The sequence below is a fragment of the Cataglyphis hispanica genome, chromosome 5, assembly GCF_021464435.1.
Source record: "Cataglyphis hispanica isolate Lineage 1 chromosome 5, ULB_Chis1_1.0, whole genome shotgun sequence".
Lineage (NCBI taxonomy): Eukaryota > Metazoa > Arthropoda > Insecta > Hymenoptera > Formicidae > Cataglyphis > Cataglyphis hispanica.
Genome location: NC_065958.1, coordinates 7,429,827 through 7,447,656, shown reverse-complemented (window position 1 = coordinate 7,447,656; position 17,830 = coordinate 7,429,827). Strand labels below are relative to the sequence as shown.

Here is a 17,830-nt window from a genome sequence, read left to right as displayed (position 1 = left end):
GCCTTGTGTTCGGCGAAGGGTTGCGGCGATGCTCGAAAGGATCATGGATCCGCGAGAGGGGCAGCCACGAAAGCGATACACCGAACCCGCGTGAAATATATACATATATGTATGTATGTGTGTGTGTGTGTGTGTATGTGGAAGAGAAACCCGGCGCGGGATTAAGCTCCGCTAATTGGTGGCGAGGACGAGCTGGTGGTGAACGCCTGCGCCGCCACCACCGGCTCTCCATAACCCGGGTAATTCCGACTAATTTATTTGATTGCGCCAGCATGCTCGGCTCTCCTCGTAATAAGACTCTCCCCTTTACCTAGTCTCCTGGGCAGCCCAACCCCCGCCGCCAAGAAAGTCAAGAAATCCGCGGGCGCTCCCCGCGTTTGCATCTTCGAGACAATTTCGAGCTTCGACTTTGAGATCGTGCGTGAATGTCATTTGTTTGATTCGCGAGAGACTTAACTTGGACGATGGTACGATTAATTAATAATTTTTAGAGAGAAATGCATGAGAGTAAGCATCAATTAAATCTCCCTCTAAAATTCGAGGTAGAATATTTTTACAATAAGTAAGTCAAATGTATTAATCTTATTGTTAGAATAGCAAGAAGAAATAATTGATAAGCATCGGATTAATTTTATATCAAGATTAGTGTACCTTGTTGAATGTTTTACTTTGAATTATTATAAACAATATTATTCTAAATACTTAATGTTTCGTTCATTCTTGATTTTCATATATTGATTATTTATTAAACACCGCCTTGAAACAATTTTTATTTTCATTGATTGTTTCATAAAATTTTCAAAACGCAAGCAACATGCTTTTTAAGTTAATTCTCCTTTCTTCACATCATTTTCGCAATCGAAATTTTGATTAATTTCTCTTTCTCTTTTTTTTTTATTCTTAATTAAGATATATAACTAATTTGTAATAACACTTTTAAAAAATGGCAATTTTATAATTCCAACTTTTCTCTACATACAATTCAACATACATATATATTATACCATTCATGTTATTTTCTGCTTCTTTCTCCTTTCAATAACGGATGAAAATGCAAATTTTCTTTCGAATTCGACAATTCTTTAAGAAAATTGAAGGCACGATATTCGTCGCGCACAATGATCCGCGAATATACGCGCGAGTGAGTTTCAAATACATTGTAGAACTCCTTTTATGTTTCAATGTCACTCGTAGTTAGTACAAGTGGGCGGGAAGTTAGTTAGTTAGCTAAGAGACCGCAGTTATGCGACGGTAGGAAAGGAAGAGAAAAAGAAAGAGTAGGAGTGAAGAGAAAGAGAGAGGACAGGAAAAGGGTGAATGCTAATAAAACACAATTAGCGACTCTACCAGACCGACCAATCAGCGGATATCGCGGCTGTATATACGTACGCGTAAGAACCTACGCAGAATTATTTATAGCCTGACCAGAACGTATTATTACCAGAAATCTTGCTTTTTGCAATTAGTTGCGGGAATCCGTGGAAGTTAACGTTAAAACTTTTGAGAACCACTCCGACTAGTTTTAAAGAATCTGACGAACGGATTTATAGGACTTGAAACGTTTGTCGGACTTATCTAACTCTGAATTTTATCCAATTTGTTTTATTATTCCCGAAGAAAAAAAAGATTGTAAATGCTTATCGTTAATATATCATACATTCGTTTTATATAAAATGGCATATTATTTCAATAAATCATGTTTAATAAGGAGAGACTCGATTATTTTTTATTCGATAAGAGGAATAAAGAATTCTCTCTTTTCTAAAAATATATAGACTGAAAAATATAAACATTATTTATTTGACAATATTCTATAAAAATTACTTAACAATTAGTCTGCTATAAAAATTACTTAACAATTTTCTTGCTGAAAATTAAAAAAAAATAATAAAAATTAAATTAATAAAATAATAAAAGATACAGTGATATGATATACATATCATTATTTTGATATGGAAAGAGAGATGCTTGTATTTTTTATGAATACATCATACAACTTTTGAGGAATTGAACAGGAAATAATTGACGTGTCCATTGACGATAAAAGGCTCGTAATTCCATGCAATTATATAAAGTTACTAATTTCAATAGAGAATTAGTAAGCAGACGGGATTGTAACGTTTCCAGGACGATGAAATTTTAAACGCAGGGGTGGGTCGTTTCTGTAATGGGATAACGGGAATCGATGGGGGGATAAAGACGTAAAGCTTACCTCCGAGGAACATTAACCCTCCATGAAAGCCAATCGAGCACGAACAACCACCCCTAATCGCGGAACGCCATTGGTCCGGAGTTACCCCAATTCTATTACACCTTCTGTCATGGCCATTTATAGCATTTAATCGAGCAGACCGGATCTCGTAATATGGCGGTGATAAACCAGCTCGTGCACATTGCCATCTCACTCCTCTAGACACTTTTGTCATTAAATAGAAAAGCCAATATTTGCAGTTTCAATTACGAATGCACGATTCCAAGTATTTCTCTCTCTTAAATATCCTAAATTTTGATTGTTAATTTTCTAACAAAAAAATGTAGAAGGGAAGAAAATAATGAGAAAAAAATAATTCTATTTTAAATGACATTTTAAAAATTAATAATTTCGGTAAAATTTGAAAAATTATTTTGTTTCCATTGGAGAACATTTCATACAAAGCTTTCGATTATATGAAGTTTTAAAAACATCTATAAATAAATGAAAAATATACATAATATTTGCCGCCAATCGTGTGCGGATAACTCGAATCATTAGTTTAGAAAAAATATTTTTTATCGACTTCGACAGTAATTACTTAACTAAAGGTTACTTTTAAAACACATTTTTAATCGCGGTATGACCAACTATTTTAGTCGCTTATCTATGCGTCTGTACACGCGCGCTAGTAATTATTTATACCTACTTTTTCAATATTTACTTACAAAGTACGCAAGAGAGCGCGTTAATAATACCGGAGCGGCATTAATGTGGCGATAATTATACGGTTTCGTTCTCTTTTCGAACCTTGACGATAAAAAATAAATCGAAAAATTGTATAATATGCGGAAATTATTCTACACAAGGAATAAGTGACGATAACTGCATCGGGCAGAATACACGGTGTTAAATATACAAATTATTATTATTATAGCTCCGATATTTCTTGTGTTAAATTCTTGGACAAAATGTATATATATATAATATATAATAATTGTCACATATTTATTTATTTTTAATCGTAAAATGTGTCATGGCGCATAAATAGATTTGAATAGAAATTTTTCACATTTTTTCAAATACATAGTAATGATTATCTTTTAAAGTATAATTACGTGTCTATTTTTTCTTGCTTAGAATTTGTTAAATATCGCCGTGACTTCATTAAATTAGCAATTCTTATTTCGTACGTTTATCTATCTACGTGCTTATTTGTAACATAATACATTTTATGTATCGAGTGGGTACATGAGTTGTTTGCAACCATGCACATGGAAACACATTGAAAATTAACGATTCGCTGTTCGGGAATAGCACAAGGTAAATATTAGCGAGTCTGTGCATCTCGGCTTTTTAAATAAATAAAAAATGTTGTGGTTATATAAATATATATGACAATACACAATCAAAAGAAAAATTAATATATATATATATAGTTTTAATTGTATTATATTAATAAAATCTACTAATTTCTAAAATTGAGCTGAATCGAAATAATATTGTCGTCCAATGCCTTCGTGTAAATTAATACCACTAGTCTTATTTACGCGCGTGTGTAATTCGTTAATCAATGCGATATCTTGTTACTTACACGATACAAGCCGATAGTTCATAGAGAGATGATTCCATTATCGCGTGAGCTCGTTTCCTTTTATCAGCCGACGACTAAATGGTAATTCGTTATTTATTCGCCACCGTAAGAGAGTCGAGTAATCCGCGTTATCGTTGCCAGGCACATATTTTGCATATCGGCCAACTAGAAACTTGGCCGGTTAGCGATTTTCCGTTAGACGCTCGCGCATCACGCTCGGATTTTTCTCGTTGTTTTTCTAGAAACTGTAGATGCCTACGACATTCCGTATTAATATCGAGATATCGAAAATATCAATTTATTAGATATAATAAGATAGCTATTATAATGTTTAATAAAAAAAAAAAACATATTTTTGACTTCGGATACGATCTATGAACGTTTTCATGCACGTGCAATCTAAAATTTGGAGGAACTATGCAAATATTCTCATAACTTAAAAAAAAAATTTTAAGCTGAAAGTTTTTATTTAAGCGATTAATAATATTGTATTAATATTGTAAAAAAATTAAAAATTTTTATCAAGTCGTTGCGCTGTAAAAAAAAAATGTAGAAAATGTACTCATTTTTCCAGGTTTCAAACGGATATGCCCCTTTAACAAAGATCACGTTCAACATATTATGCAAAAGAGTTGAGAATGAGAAATAGCGTCAAACAAAGGGGTGAAAAAGGTGAGAACATCAGCTGTTTTTTAGATTTTTTTTTGCAGTTCACGAAAAAGAGAAAGAGAGAGAGAGAGAAAATGAACTCTAATGGTAATGTAACAATTCGCTCTATACTTCGGATCTCTAATTGGGCATCGTCTCAATCACGTATTTATCTGCACCGTCGATACGTGTCAGCAATAACGACAGCGATACAGTTTTTGCTAGATCCATGGGCGGACTAATTTCGAGTTAATCGCCATCTTATCGCGATCTTACCGATCTTTAAATGCGCCTTAATTAACTTCGCCGTTCTTATAAGAGCGGCCGGTTTTTGTTGAATCTTTGGCACAAAAGGCACTCGTGGGGAAAAAGTAAATCTCGGGGCCGGCATTTCTCAAGCTCCCCGGAATGTCGTGCGCTTTTGATCGAGGAGAGGTAACTGATCATCCTTTGAAAGCCTGGTGTCGCGATCGATCTCGCTTTTGTTTCTCAATGTTTCTTTCCGCGGAACTTAATGAAAATATGCGCCAACTGATGTCTAAGATATATTAATACGCGCGAAAATTTTTAATTACAATCTCTTCAATATATTTTAGAAAAATTTCAATTATTTATATATCATTAAAATAATTACGAAAGTCGACACAATGATTTTTGTTCTCTAAATATTATATTACTGAGTTTTTTTTTTACGATCTATTTATAAACATTGTATTCATTTCTCTCTCTATTTAATATTACATTTTGTATATTAAAAAATCATGATACCTTTTTTTACGATTACAAGCGTTACAACTCAGAAATTTATCTCGAGTAAACATATACATATGTATTATACATATATTATACGAGATCTGTCATTCAGATTGTTCCGATATGTCGTTATAAATAAGGATTCCATATCACCATATAATCAACTCGTAGAATGGTTTTTTTTATGCGACGATAAATTACATAGATCATGCTAATAATTACGCTTCCAATTTAATCAACTCGGTAATTAACTTGCCTATCAGATTTAAATTTGTTTTGAAGTATGATATACCTGTCACGTGTCATAGCATATTGATTTATTCACATCTATAATGAAATTCTCATTTCATCCAAAATATATTTAACAATATTCTTATACGCAATTATTTCTTTTTCTCTTACACGTAATTTCGCATATATAACACGTGTAAAATTTATTAGGACTCATTGTCACATTACATGTTTTCTTTAACTGTTATCTGATTTTACATAAATATTATAATTTTAGTATTACTGTTGTTGATCTTTTTTATAATTTTTCAAAATGCGCACAAATCTTGTTCTTTAAGAAAAAGAAGAAGAAATAATAAATTACAACATAAAGATATTAGATAATCAACTCATTAGAGATAGAAAACCCAATATTTTCGCCAAAAATATATCTGATATAATAAGCCCCCTGAAAAACTTTTGTAATAAAAATACGTTTTGGATAAATATATTAATTCTTATCAGAAATATTTCATTTCTGCATGTGTTTTTTAATACATCAAGACCATGCTTGCTTGCACATTTATTTGACGGATTATAATTCTAAATGAGATTATCTAAAGAGACTTACTTGGCTCGTTGTCCTGCGTGGGTAGTTCCGCTTCCTCGACGTTGACGAGGCTGCGGATGCTGAAGACGCTCTTTGCCACTCTAGTCTTTTGTATGTCACCAACGCCGTCCGTGGCTCTTCTGGGCGTCGTGCTGAGATCCATCGTCGATATTCGCACTATTCTCAATAGCGAACAGGGAAAGGATTCGGGCACCTCACGTCCTCTCACCGCAGGCACCCAAATCGTGCCGTCTTCGCCGTCGGCGTTGTCGTCCGCATCTTCGTCCGCGCGACCTCATTAACGACGCACAAACGAATATTATCTGCTTATTAAGAAAGTCGTGCGTTTTTTTTTGCACCTCCGTCTCTTTTGTTGATATATATTTGATCAATATATATGTTTGATCAATTTCGCAAATCAATATCAATATTAATACTCGAGTTCAATGACACTTAATATAATAATACTCAACGTGATACACTTAGTTCTCGTAAGAAATTTATAGTTGGACAAAGTTTCAAAGTACTTTGCTATATATCGTCGTTTTGCACTTGCAACTTTACTTTTTTTTTTTTTTTTTACAGAATGTTATTACTTTCTTTGATCTGGCGACAAGTCAATAGCAATTTCCGTCGAAACTTTTTTGTGAAAAATATATACACCGAGCTTGTCACAATCACGTAAACTCAATTTTACGAAAAAGCTGCTCTCGTTTCTCTATCCGAATCGTAACATATGTCGCGGATGCGCACTTATTGTTAGCTTAATAAATAGACTGTCATCAGTTCGTCGTGATATCTCTGGGATTTCGACGATAACTCGACTTTTTAGATGGTAAACGGATTTTTTTCCAGGTAACAGATACAACGATTACGTATCATCACATATCGTACACGTCGACGTTATCGATCGTAATTTTTCTTTCCGTGATCAATCTGGAGATCGATTATCTTCGAGTGTCCGATGATTGGGTCTTTTACGTCGCATCAATATTTCTCCGTGATTCGCGCTACCACGCGTCGGAAATTGTTTTCTTAACAATTCAGTAAACTCGATCCTCTCATCGCACAATGATCGACGCTCGTATCACGCTTCCGTTTCCGATCGAAAGTGACCGTCGTCACCGTTCAAGAATACTTCTCGAGGCTATCAGATCATCAAGTCGCGTATTATCGATTCCGTTAGCTGGCATGTATCGTGTTGATCGTTATCAGGAGCACGTATCATCGCAGACTGACAAACCGCGCGTGTCGCGCAGGAAAAACTACTCTTGTCAAGCTCGTAAACACTCGCTCACGCACGCATGTTTTGTACCCAGAGAGATCACTGAACTCTTTCATAGTTTATATACACTCCTCTGGTCACTTCCTGTTTTTTTTTTTTTTTTCCACAAAAAAAGTTACCTTTCACGCAATTATTTTCGGAGTAACGAAAGGATCAGCTGATGACACCTCAACACGTGGTATCATGACAGGAGACCCGAAAGATCTCAATCTCCAGCACTGTTTAAAATTTGACAGTTCCAGCAAAGGTTTTCACATGAACACACCGGAATCACTTTGCACACAAGATTTGATGGCAATTATATGAAAGTATCTCAAATAAGCACACAAGTGCGCTGATTCTTTGTCCAACAAATTCCGATGTAGACTCCGATATTTATAATTGAAGTCACTTTCTTCGATTTATCATGTCTCTCGATAGATTAAAAAATTCTGATATCTCTGATAATAAGTTCGTATGAATATCATATCCAAATGAAATTGATTCTTCCTGATTACTTGTGTAACAAAATAAATGTCTATTATATATGTTTGATCAATTTCGCAAATCAACATCAATATTGACAGTGACATTCTCGAAAGATTGAAATCTTATCCAAGCGTATCCAAGCATTTCTGTCTCATTACAGTTTTAAGATTTCATGTAGATGTTGTATCCATGTATCTCGGAACACTCTGATCTTCCTTGAACCGATTATTCACGTTGCAACGTATACCACATACACTCGTCTAGTAACTTCTTGAGTTCTATCACGTTTTAAATCGACCTAATCGATGAACGTCGCTGATATCTTGTATAATAACCATCACTGATATTGTTTTTTTCCGGTCTCACATACAATCGGCTTGACAGTGAAATTGACAGTTCGAGAAGCGAGAGCGAGAAGCCTTAAGCGCGCGCGGCACACGCGTATCGCGAACTCCTGGCCGGCAATGTGCGCCGCCGCGTTCCCTCCACTTCGAGGAGGGCGATCGCTCGCCACGCTGCCCCAAGGCTGATACCAGGTGGGAATAGAGGGGAAGGTGTGATGAGAACCTGCAGACCGCCTTCGTGGAACAAAATGGAGTTGAACGTAAATGGAAACCCCGCCCATAGGGATCCGCCCGCGCCGAGAAGGATTGACGGACCGAGTCTTCTCTTTTGGAGAGGAGGCTGTTCTGAGAAGTTCTGACTCTGATACAGCTCGACAAAATGTGCTCTCGGATATCCTGTGTTATATTTTGTTTCGATAATTTTTAATGGATGAGAAAAAAGTTATCGTCTTCAGCGGCCTGATTTTGCGAATTGAAATGAAGATAAAGAGTACTTGTGACAGTTATTGATATGTTACACAGATATAGACTTTTTTATAGATTTTTTTATACGCAAAAGTTCTACTCCCTTTATTTTACATCTAAAAATATTTGATTTACTATGCACCGAATGCTGAAAATTAGCTGTGTTGCTTTCTTGTATGATTCTGGTTTTAGTAAGAATAATAAATTCAAATCAATTTGGCGACTCGCATAACAATTTCATAGATGAAATTAAAAGTTGATTAAAAAATAGCTCTTTACCTTAATTTTGTTTCAATCGTAATATATTTGTGTCATACATTGTATGTGATAACGTTTAAATAATTATGAATATTATCTTTACATTATTCATTCGTGAAACTTGTTACAGTGAAAGTTTTCTTATTTTATTTATGTAATTACATTTATTTTTATTTAATGTATTTTATTTTATTTTATTACATTTTATGTAATTATATATATATATATATATATATATATATATATATATATTTATTTAATTATTATATTTTATATGCTTCTATATATTTTATTATTGTTATGAAAACTTACGTGTTTGGAAAGAAATTATAAAAAAACATATGTTCGGAAAGAAATTATAAAAAAAGAAAGGAGTTGAGGCGAAGACCTTAGTAAAATTTTGGAAGAACACAGTGACAATATCATTGCATATATTCGATACGTAATTCTCTTTGATTTATTTCATACGTAGCATCCATTAATTTTAGTACATTACGTAGTGCTTTATTAATTCGCCACAACAATCATTGGAAGCACCTCGATCAAGCGACGGGATAACGAAATGATAGTTTCGTAAAATCACTTATACTTTATACGCGATAAAAGAAAATTTTTCAACATTTAATGTGTATAAATTTATCCCTTTCAAGCCCATTATTTGTTAATTTGCATGATATAATAATAATGAAGAGAAAATTATATTTGAATTATGCAGAATAAAAGCCTCTTATGTAATAATAGATTGAAAATTAGAAAGAAATAAAATAAATAAAAGTACGGGTCTGAAAGGGATCTCTCAATATAAGTCCGCTAAATAATTGTTCTTTGAGCAACACTGAACGAGGCGCTTCGAATCACTGAATTTTAACGAGCAGACGTTGCTCCGCACAAAATGCGACAAACATAATTAATCTAGATGACAATAATACAATTCCGTAGCGTTACGTCGCGCTTTACAAATCTCTATGTGACTACGATCATCAAAAGAATCTTGAATGAATTAGAAATAGAGAAAACGCGTCTTTTTTGTGTTTCATGTCGCAAATGCGCGAATGTGTAACTTCTAGGACGAATAAATCCGAGGACGAAAGCTATATTACTTTGTAACGAAATCATAATTTCCTACTTTTAAGTACTCAAGCAGTTACATTGATACTTGTCTCGTAATATCTATAAAATACAATAAAATTCTCAATGAGAAGAAGAAGTAAATAATCAATTCCACTTTTCCCTTGGCATAAATTTAAAAATTAATGAAATATTTTAATAGAAAGTATTTTTTTTCGTTTCCTTAAAAATTGCAACTATGTAACAATATTGGAGGATTTTTATATTTATATTCATTTATAAAAAGAAGTATTTGTAGAATCAATGTTCTGTACAAAAAATAACACATTATTTGAAATAAATTCTAATAAAAGCCTCTTATGTAATAATAGATTGATAATTAGAAAGAATCTGGAGTTTTTATTCTTATAACATAAAAAAATACCACGCATTTTTATTTGGTAACCAACAAAAATTAAAAGCTACAGCCAGAAAATAAAAATTCTTTCTTTTATATACATATTTTGGTAAAAAGAAATGTTTCTATAAAAACTCGAAATATTAAGAAATGTATGCAAATTATCCATTCCAATTCACACTTATGTTAATGCTTGCTAAAATTATTTAAATGAAATTCGTCCTCGAACGTAAGTGAAAAAGACATGTATCTTTGGCACAATAAATGTGAACGTTTTAATGTTATTCGTGTCCGCCAGTCTCAATGCAGAGTCATCATATTGGCATTCTTAATTCTCTCCTTTCTTTCCTTGATCACGGTATATATGAGATCTTTCGCATTTCCTTACGCTCATATGGGAAATCACATCAATATCGAAATTAAAAAGAATTGTAATATAGAGCAATTATACAATTAATAATATTAGACTTAGCACCTAATGGGGTTATTCACATTAAACGCGCGTGTAAATTAACGATTTCGGTTCTTAACTACATGCGAAATACTTGTAAGTTTCAAGAAATAAAATACAAATACTTCCTGCTTGGCCTAGGAAAATTAGAACAATTTTCTCCAATTGGCGAATGAAGAGAGTCGAGAATTTAAAAGATTTTCAAAATACGTTGCACCAACGCTATTTAACACTTTTGTTAATCGAGATCTAAGAAAGTGAAAGAAGATAACAAGAGACATAATATTGATTAAAATCAGCTAATTGATCTCTTGCCTCAATATATTATCATTAATAATATTTAAATAACTTTATACTCTCTAATTTTGTATTGCAGTTTCCAGAATATGATGAAAAATCATTATAATAAATATTAAACAAACAATGGCTAGTCGAGTTCTTTCGGTGCAATTCATCCTGAATTGAAAATCACAAAACGTTTACGTATACCAGTTTGAACACCTAGGCCTTACTCGTACAATCGCTAACTGTACTTGACATTTGTTGGTAACCATTCGCGGTTTACCAATGACGTTGGAAATCAACGATACTTATTCCTAACTAACTTACCGTCTGCTCGCGCAGGGATCTACCTTTGATCTCCTCTTTGATCTGTGTTTGACACGCAATAATTCTTTGGAAATAAGATAAGAGGATGAGACCATTTTCGCACGAATCTCTAATATCAAGTATCGGCATTCATAAGTACATCCTTTACTATATTGTGATTTTTGTTCCTACATTTTTCATATATATATTTAAAAAAATATATGTTATATATATATAATAGAAGCAATATAATATAATTATCGTATCGATATTTCGTGTACTAATTGAAATGACAATTTCAATTTTTATAGAAGCTGATACATTTAGGAATTAAATTGTTCATTTGTTAAACTTTAGTAAAATATAATGTAAAATTTGCTGCTAGCAAGCACATAGGATGTACTTAGGGATGCTGATACGTGAGAGATAACGTCATACAATTCGAAATAAAAATTCGTTTACATTTAATACTATTTCCATTTAAGGCATGTAACGATAATGAAGTGATAAAAATCGAAGATTTATATAACATGTCTTTGGGATACTCGTATTTACGGATTGCCAGCCTAGTCTACAAACTCAGCTTTAGCGACGCATGCATGCGAGATATTAGATCACGGATATTACAGGACTACACTACTCAAAAGCTCGGATATCTTTGTCAGCCTGGCGAAATAGAGTCTTGAGGTTGAATGTCCACCTTACTTTCTCTGAGAGAATGTCACGTAATAAACAATATATACATATAATGATCTATATAAAATCCATACATATATATAGATGCATATAAGCCGAAAGTAAAACAAACTCTTTAATTCTTCAAATTGCCAATTACATTTATATTTAATTTATAAAATTGAGAACTCTTAATTTTAGGATTTTTTTTTAACTTGAAAATTACGTGAACACGCAGCCTAAGTCTCGACAGATCCTACATCTAATATCTCTTAATTCCGTATGTCCGTCTCTCTATTTTATAAAATGCCCGTCTCGTATTTTGTTCCGGAACTTCTAAGGACCCAGCTGTAATTACGAGCAAAAATAAGCATCATCGTATGCCTGATCTCGTTTATATAAAATTCGTTATACCTAATCAAATGTCATGGTTGACTGCAGTCTATCGTTACGTCGTGCGCGCGATTTTGCTCGCGCGCGGTTTTTTGATAAGAAAAATCCGCTCTCGATATTACCACAGTTTGCTTATCATACGAAGGGATACAAAAGTGTTTCTTTCACATAGATTAGCTTAATACGCTTAGCCTGCCGTGATTTCAAAGCGATTCATCAATTCTACGAAGCGCTCGTGCAAAAGTTATAGCGACAAAGCGACTTATTGTCGGTTCGATAAAGAATCACTTCGCAATCGAGACTATTGACTCGTTGTATCCTAAGGACTATCCTCGAGCTACGAGAAGCTTCGAAACAATTTATATAACACAAAAATTCAAAAAGATGCCTTTTAGAGACTTGAAAAAGTTTCTTTTAAACATCTAAGAAACATTTTAAGACAAGCATCATATCTTTTAGAGATCTAAGATTTGCGAAAGATCAGCATGTCTCTTAAATGTTTGATGGATATCTAAAAGATTGGTATCTCTTTTAGACATCTTTACGGCGTCTTTCAGACGTTTGTGTTATCTGATAAGTATATTCACATGAACGTTTTATTCGCTTGACATTTATTAATTAAATATCTATTAAATCTAAATTCTAGTTTCGAGTATTTCATTTTAATCCTTAACTGGTTTAATGTAATTTTCATAATATTTAAATATTGCGTTATTCTGTGTGAAATTTATAAAACTAACTTGTCATACATTTGAAAACTTTTAGTTTGAAATTTTTAAATACGCTTTTCCTAGAATATTTTATTTTAATCAAAAAAATTTTAATTTGCCCTTTTTATAATTTTAATAATTATTGAATAATTATTGAATAATTATTATGTTGCCAATTAATTTTTTTTTTTTGAAATATAATCAACGTATGATGTTATTTCACCAGTTAATGATTTATAATCAACTTGTGTATCGGTCTGCAAACGCTTCACGACGAAACAGAAGCGATCGAGCAAATTCCAATCCAGTATCGACGATTCATAGGAAAAAGTCTCGGGCTTTTCGTCTCGGAGCACATTTCGAGCGCATCCGTCCATGCGGTCTCTTCCTTCATGGCTTATCCTCGTCATTTTCCTCTTCCTGCGCATGGAGGGAGGAAAAACGGACTCCGGATCTGTCGCCAGACGATCTTGCGATTTAGATAGTCTGGCGCTAAGCAGGCACGTGATTCGGCATGCTCGAGGACGTTTGCAACGGCGAGCGTGTCTGATGGAATCTTAGTAACTCGGATACGGTCACCGCAACGCGTACAACCCCACGACCTCCTTCCAGGACATCGCTGGCGCAGCACACAAGATTCTGAAAAATTACCAAGAAGAATGCACATGTCTTTAATAAGTCTATTTTTCTGAAACGCACTTATACTTGCAACTTCATTTAAAAATGTAACTGTAGATCCACAAGCTTTCTATTTTTGTGTGTGTGTGATTAAATCGTGAAAATAATCATATCAGATATCTGGATAATATTAAAAATCGAAATTTGATGAAATTTGTTATTTATCTAAACAGCTCAAATTATATATGAATACATGAAATAGAATTAAAGGAGAGACTGAAACACGTAAAAAGGTATGTACATAAATTTAAACTTGAAATTAGAGAAACTTTCTCTCTAAAGATAAATATATTTCAGAAAATAAATTTATTTATTATTTATTTTCTGAAAAAAATTATATAAATTGATATTTTTTAAAGTCTGGCAAAGATTCCACATAAAAGCATCATATTTGTAAAAAATATAATGAAAAAACGAATGAACATAGGAAATTCCTTGAAACATACGTATCCCATCATTAAATCGAACGTAGAACACATTTTAAGAAAAGGATATATTTTATTATAAATGGTTATATAGAGTATTACAATTATTATGCTTTGCCCATACAATCAACATTACAGGGCATATCTCAAAGGAGGAAAACAAGATCGATGATATCATTATGATCTCAGTGGCGAAACAATTTAAAGAGATTCAGTTTTTGACGATCGGAATTTAAAGGAAAAATACAATTATCTCGCCACTAGGACCGTTTTTACTAATAACGAAGCGTCAGGGATGGCGGACGAGTGTTGTTTATGACATTAAATAAATTAAATATGAAAAACAAAAACGGAAAAACACATTCTGAGGATCTGTAAATACAAATCTTTCGATAAATGCGCACATTACATCGGTAGTTCGATTCTAATGACAATCGAATCGGTCTATATAATTTCATTCATTCAAAGTAGGCAGTGTTTCATTAATAGACACGTTTGTTGAGCATGCGTTCTCAATTAAAAATTTATATTCAATTATTCTTACATTATTGTATACACTATGTAATATATATGTATATATATATATATATATATATATATATATATATACAGGACAAATAGATCTTCAACGAAAAAATTGTCGACTAATTGTACATTAACTGGATAAGTAATAACTGAAAATAGTCAAATTCCTTGAATTATCAAATGATTAATAATTCATGAAATTAATAATATATACTTATATTGTGTTATATTTAAAAGAAAATTGAATAATTCATTTGAAAGTAATTTTTATGTAAAGATCTACTAATATTTTAATAATATAAGAGATTTTTTGTTCTCTATTTTTATGTATATAATTTTTACGTAATTAATTTTGAATGTTAATGAACAATCATGTTAAATACAATGAAAATTAGATCCGATTCGATCGCAGTGATAGAACTAAACATAGAAATATGTTTCACGCATTTTTCAAGATCAGCTAATGCTGAGCGCTTCATTAAAAGACCGAAGACCGAGTTTGAATCGAATCGATCGTGCTGGGCTCGCCGATTCTGACTCCGCTTAGGCTACATATCTATATAGAAAGGAATTATTGTCTGAGCTCGGTGAGCAGGCACGATCGATCGTGCAAGTATGAAGCGGCGTTTAGACGCCGCGGAATAAATATAGATAAGTATAAATAGACAAGAAGCTTTAGAAGCTTACAGAAAACAACAACGAACAAAAATATACCAAGCACCAAGTGTGGATTTATCAAACTAGTGAATAATTTAATTGGCTTACATTTTAATGTTTCGTTGAAGAAAAAATAAAAAAGATAAGGAACGCCGCAAAAGAATTAGCTTCAACGAACTATATATCTCTGTCTTCATATAATATATATCTATCTCTATATATATAAGCTTCTTCACGTACTTTACAAAATAATTATATAAGCTAACGCGCAACGGAATGATTTTATATTTCTCCCTCTTCTTCTCTCTTTCTTCTATCTCTTTTTCTTATTTCGCATTTCGTAGATAAGCTTAATAGTGATGTAGCCTCTTGTGAAAGCGAAAGCTATTGGTAAAATGTCAATGCAACGATCTACGAGATTAATTCTCGACTAGTACAACTGCATCGAATCAAAGTTTATATATATATATATATATATATATATATATATATATATATAGAGTGTGTACAGAATTTTTATTTACGAAACACTATCAAATGTATTTAATGTTTCTAAAATGTAATTTAATAATTTTATTTATAACCGATCAGTTTTCTAATATTTCTATAATATAATTATTGAAATTTTATCATTTTATACAAAATATTCTGTTGATTTATGCGATCTTAATTATAACACATTAATTTCTGTTGTTTATGATTGTGAAGATTTTATTTATGATTCCTAAGTATCTCTTGGATAATCACGTAGATCGGTCATAGATCGCCGTGCTAAGCAATTGATAATGTAAAATAAACACCGGTATGCTAAATTCGAATCCAGTCTTAAGTTGTTAAGAATACTCTGATATCTCGCCTCCAATTCTAATGTGAATAATACTGATGTCATGTGGCCATCGCGATCATTCGTAATCGCGCATCTTCGCGAAAAATCATTAGACACTCGTCGTAATGACCGATGATTAAGCGTATAATGGAATATCCGATGATGATTTACCACCGTTTGTTTATTATTCCATAATGAACGCGATGGATGATCCGCTCGTTGGATGTAGTTGCGGAAATTAATTACGAACGCCTAATTATATTTCACACTTGGAACGCCCGGAAATGTAATTTATCCGATAATGCAATTTAAGCTGCAATTGATATTTGCAGTTTAAAACTTCTGGCATTATTATTTTTCAAGATTATTAAAGATTCTATTATTAATTGTTTGTTATGTATATTAATTCTTTATCTACTATTAGAATAAAAATAATCAATTTTCACAGCACGAATGAATGGAAAAAAGGAAAAAAAAAACAAGAAAAATCGAGACGTAAAAGTTGTAAAAAAATGAATCGGGCGTTCCAGCCTTAATAGCAAAATAGCAAAATGACATTGCTATTTTTTAAACTGCCTAAATCGACATTAGATTAAGTAATAAATTGCTGCAGAATCATTGTTTATCAATCGCAATTAAGATATGTTAAAGCCACTCAAAGCGGATTGTGATAAATGTGAGAAGAAAAAATAAACTGACTAGAACGCGGGTACAGGTTGACTTATATAACTAACGATATTATTGTAGACTAGAAAGTGCAACCCACTCGAAATTGCAAACGAAAATGCAATGTCACCGAAATCACGCATATCCCGTCAGAATCGTAGATTAAATTCGAGTAATCGCAAAAATCATGGAAAGTAAAGCTCGTCTTTGCATCCCCTTAAAAAATACACTGGCATACGTATAGTAAACGCGTGTCGGCTCGCGACATAGTACGTATAAATATATATGCTTATATATTATGATAGTCTCCAAGTACACATAGTGGTCACCCGTTATAAGGCCCACTTATGAGAGACGTTTACGTTTCTCTGTTACACGAAGAATCATTTCGTCTCTCTAAAAAATTCCACTTGTGCGCTCTGGAAATTCGGTTCGAGTAATTCGCAACGATCGAGATGCTGCCTTGCGCTAGGCTCTGTCTAATGACGTAAATCTTGTCGGAGAAGCGAAGACGCCGTCGTGTTCAAAATAGGATAGGCATTTGGCACTATTCGGATAAATATTGCAAGGATTATGATCGAAGAATAGCGTGTTTTTTAACTATATAGTTGATCCTGACACTAAATGAGATTTAAAAAGTGCACTGTTGATATCTATAAATCAATCGGATTTGCGATAATGTTCGGTCTCCTTTTTCCGACAAAGATTTCCGTCCCAATTGCAAATCTGAAAAGCGTTCTCTTAATAATATAGTATAAGTTATTAATATTATATAGACGATACATGCCCTCTACGTTCTCTTATCGTTTTTATGAAAATAAATTGGCAGGTAGCAGGCACCGTGTCTCTACCGTAGTGTTTCATAGATCGCAGTCATTTTGATCTCATGTAATGTATTTTTGATAATTGTGTTGATATTTTTATATTTTTTTTTTTTTTATTTGG

General features: G+C 32.8%; 2 protein-coding genes and 1 long non-coding RNA gene across 3 annotated transcripts in view; 1 reads left to right on the top strand and 2 right to left on the bottom strand.

Annotated features, from left to right (window-relative positions):
* LOC126850085 (uncharacterized) overlaps positions 1-4,446 on the top strand; it is a 106,359-nt gene extending 101,913 nt beyond the window's left edge. Inside the window, exon 3 of the long non-coding RNA XR_007687487.1 lies at positions 4,360-4,446. This is a non-coding gene — a long non-coding RNA (uncharacterized LOC126850085). The remainder of the gene's footprint in view (positions 1-4,359) is intronic.
* Positions 1-8,623, bottom strand: part of LOC126850028 (homeobox protein aristaless-like) — a 106,891-nt gene extending 98,268 nt beyond the window's left edge. The window contains exon 1 of the mRNA XM_050592622.1: positions 6,028-8,623. Coding sequence (XP_050448579.1) covers positions 6,028-6,169 — 142 coding nt within the window. The 5' untranslated portion in view covers positions 6,170-8,623. The remainder of the gene's footprint in view (positions 1-6,027) is intronic.
* Positions 8,624-11,787: 3,164 nt separating this feature from the next.
* Positions 11,788-17,830, bottom strand: part of LOC126849973 (leucine-rich repeat and calponin homology domain-containing protein) — a 38,354-nt gene continuing 32,311 nt past the window's right edge. The window contains exon 13 of the mRNA XM_050592471.1: positions 11,788-13,747. Coding sequence (XP_050448428.1) covers positions 13,601-13,747 — 147 coding nt within the window. The 3' untranslated portion in view covers positions 11,788-13,600. The remainder of the gene's footprint in view (positions 13,748-17,830) is intronic.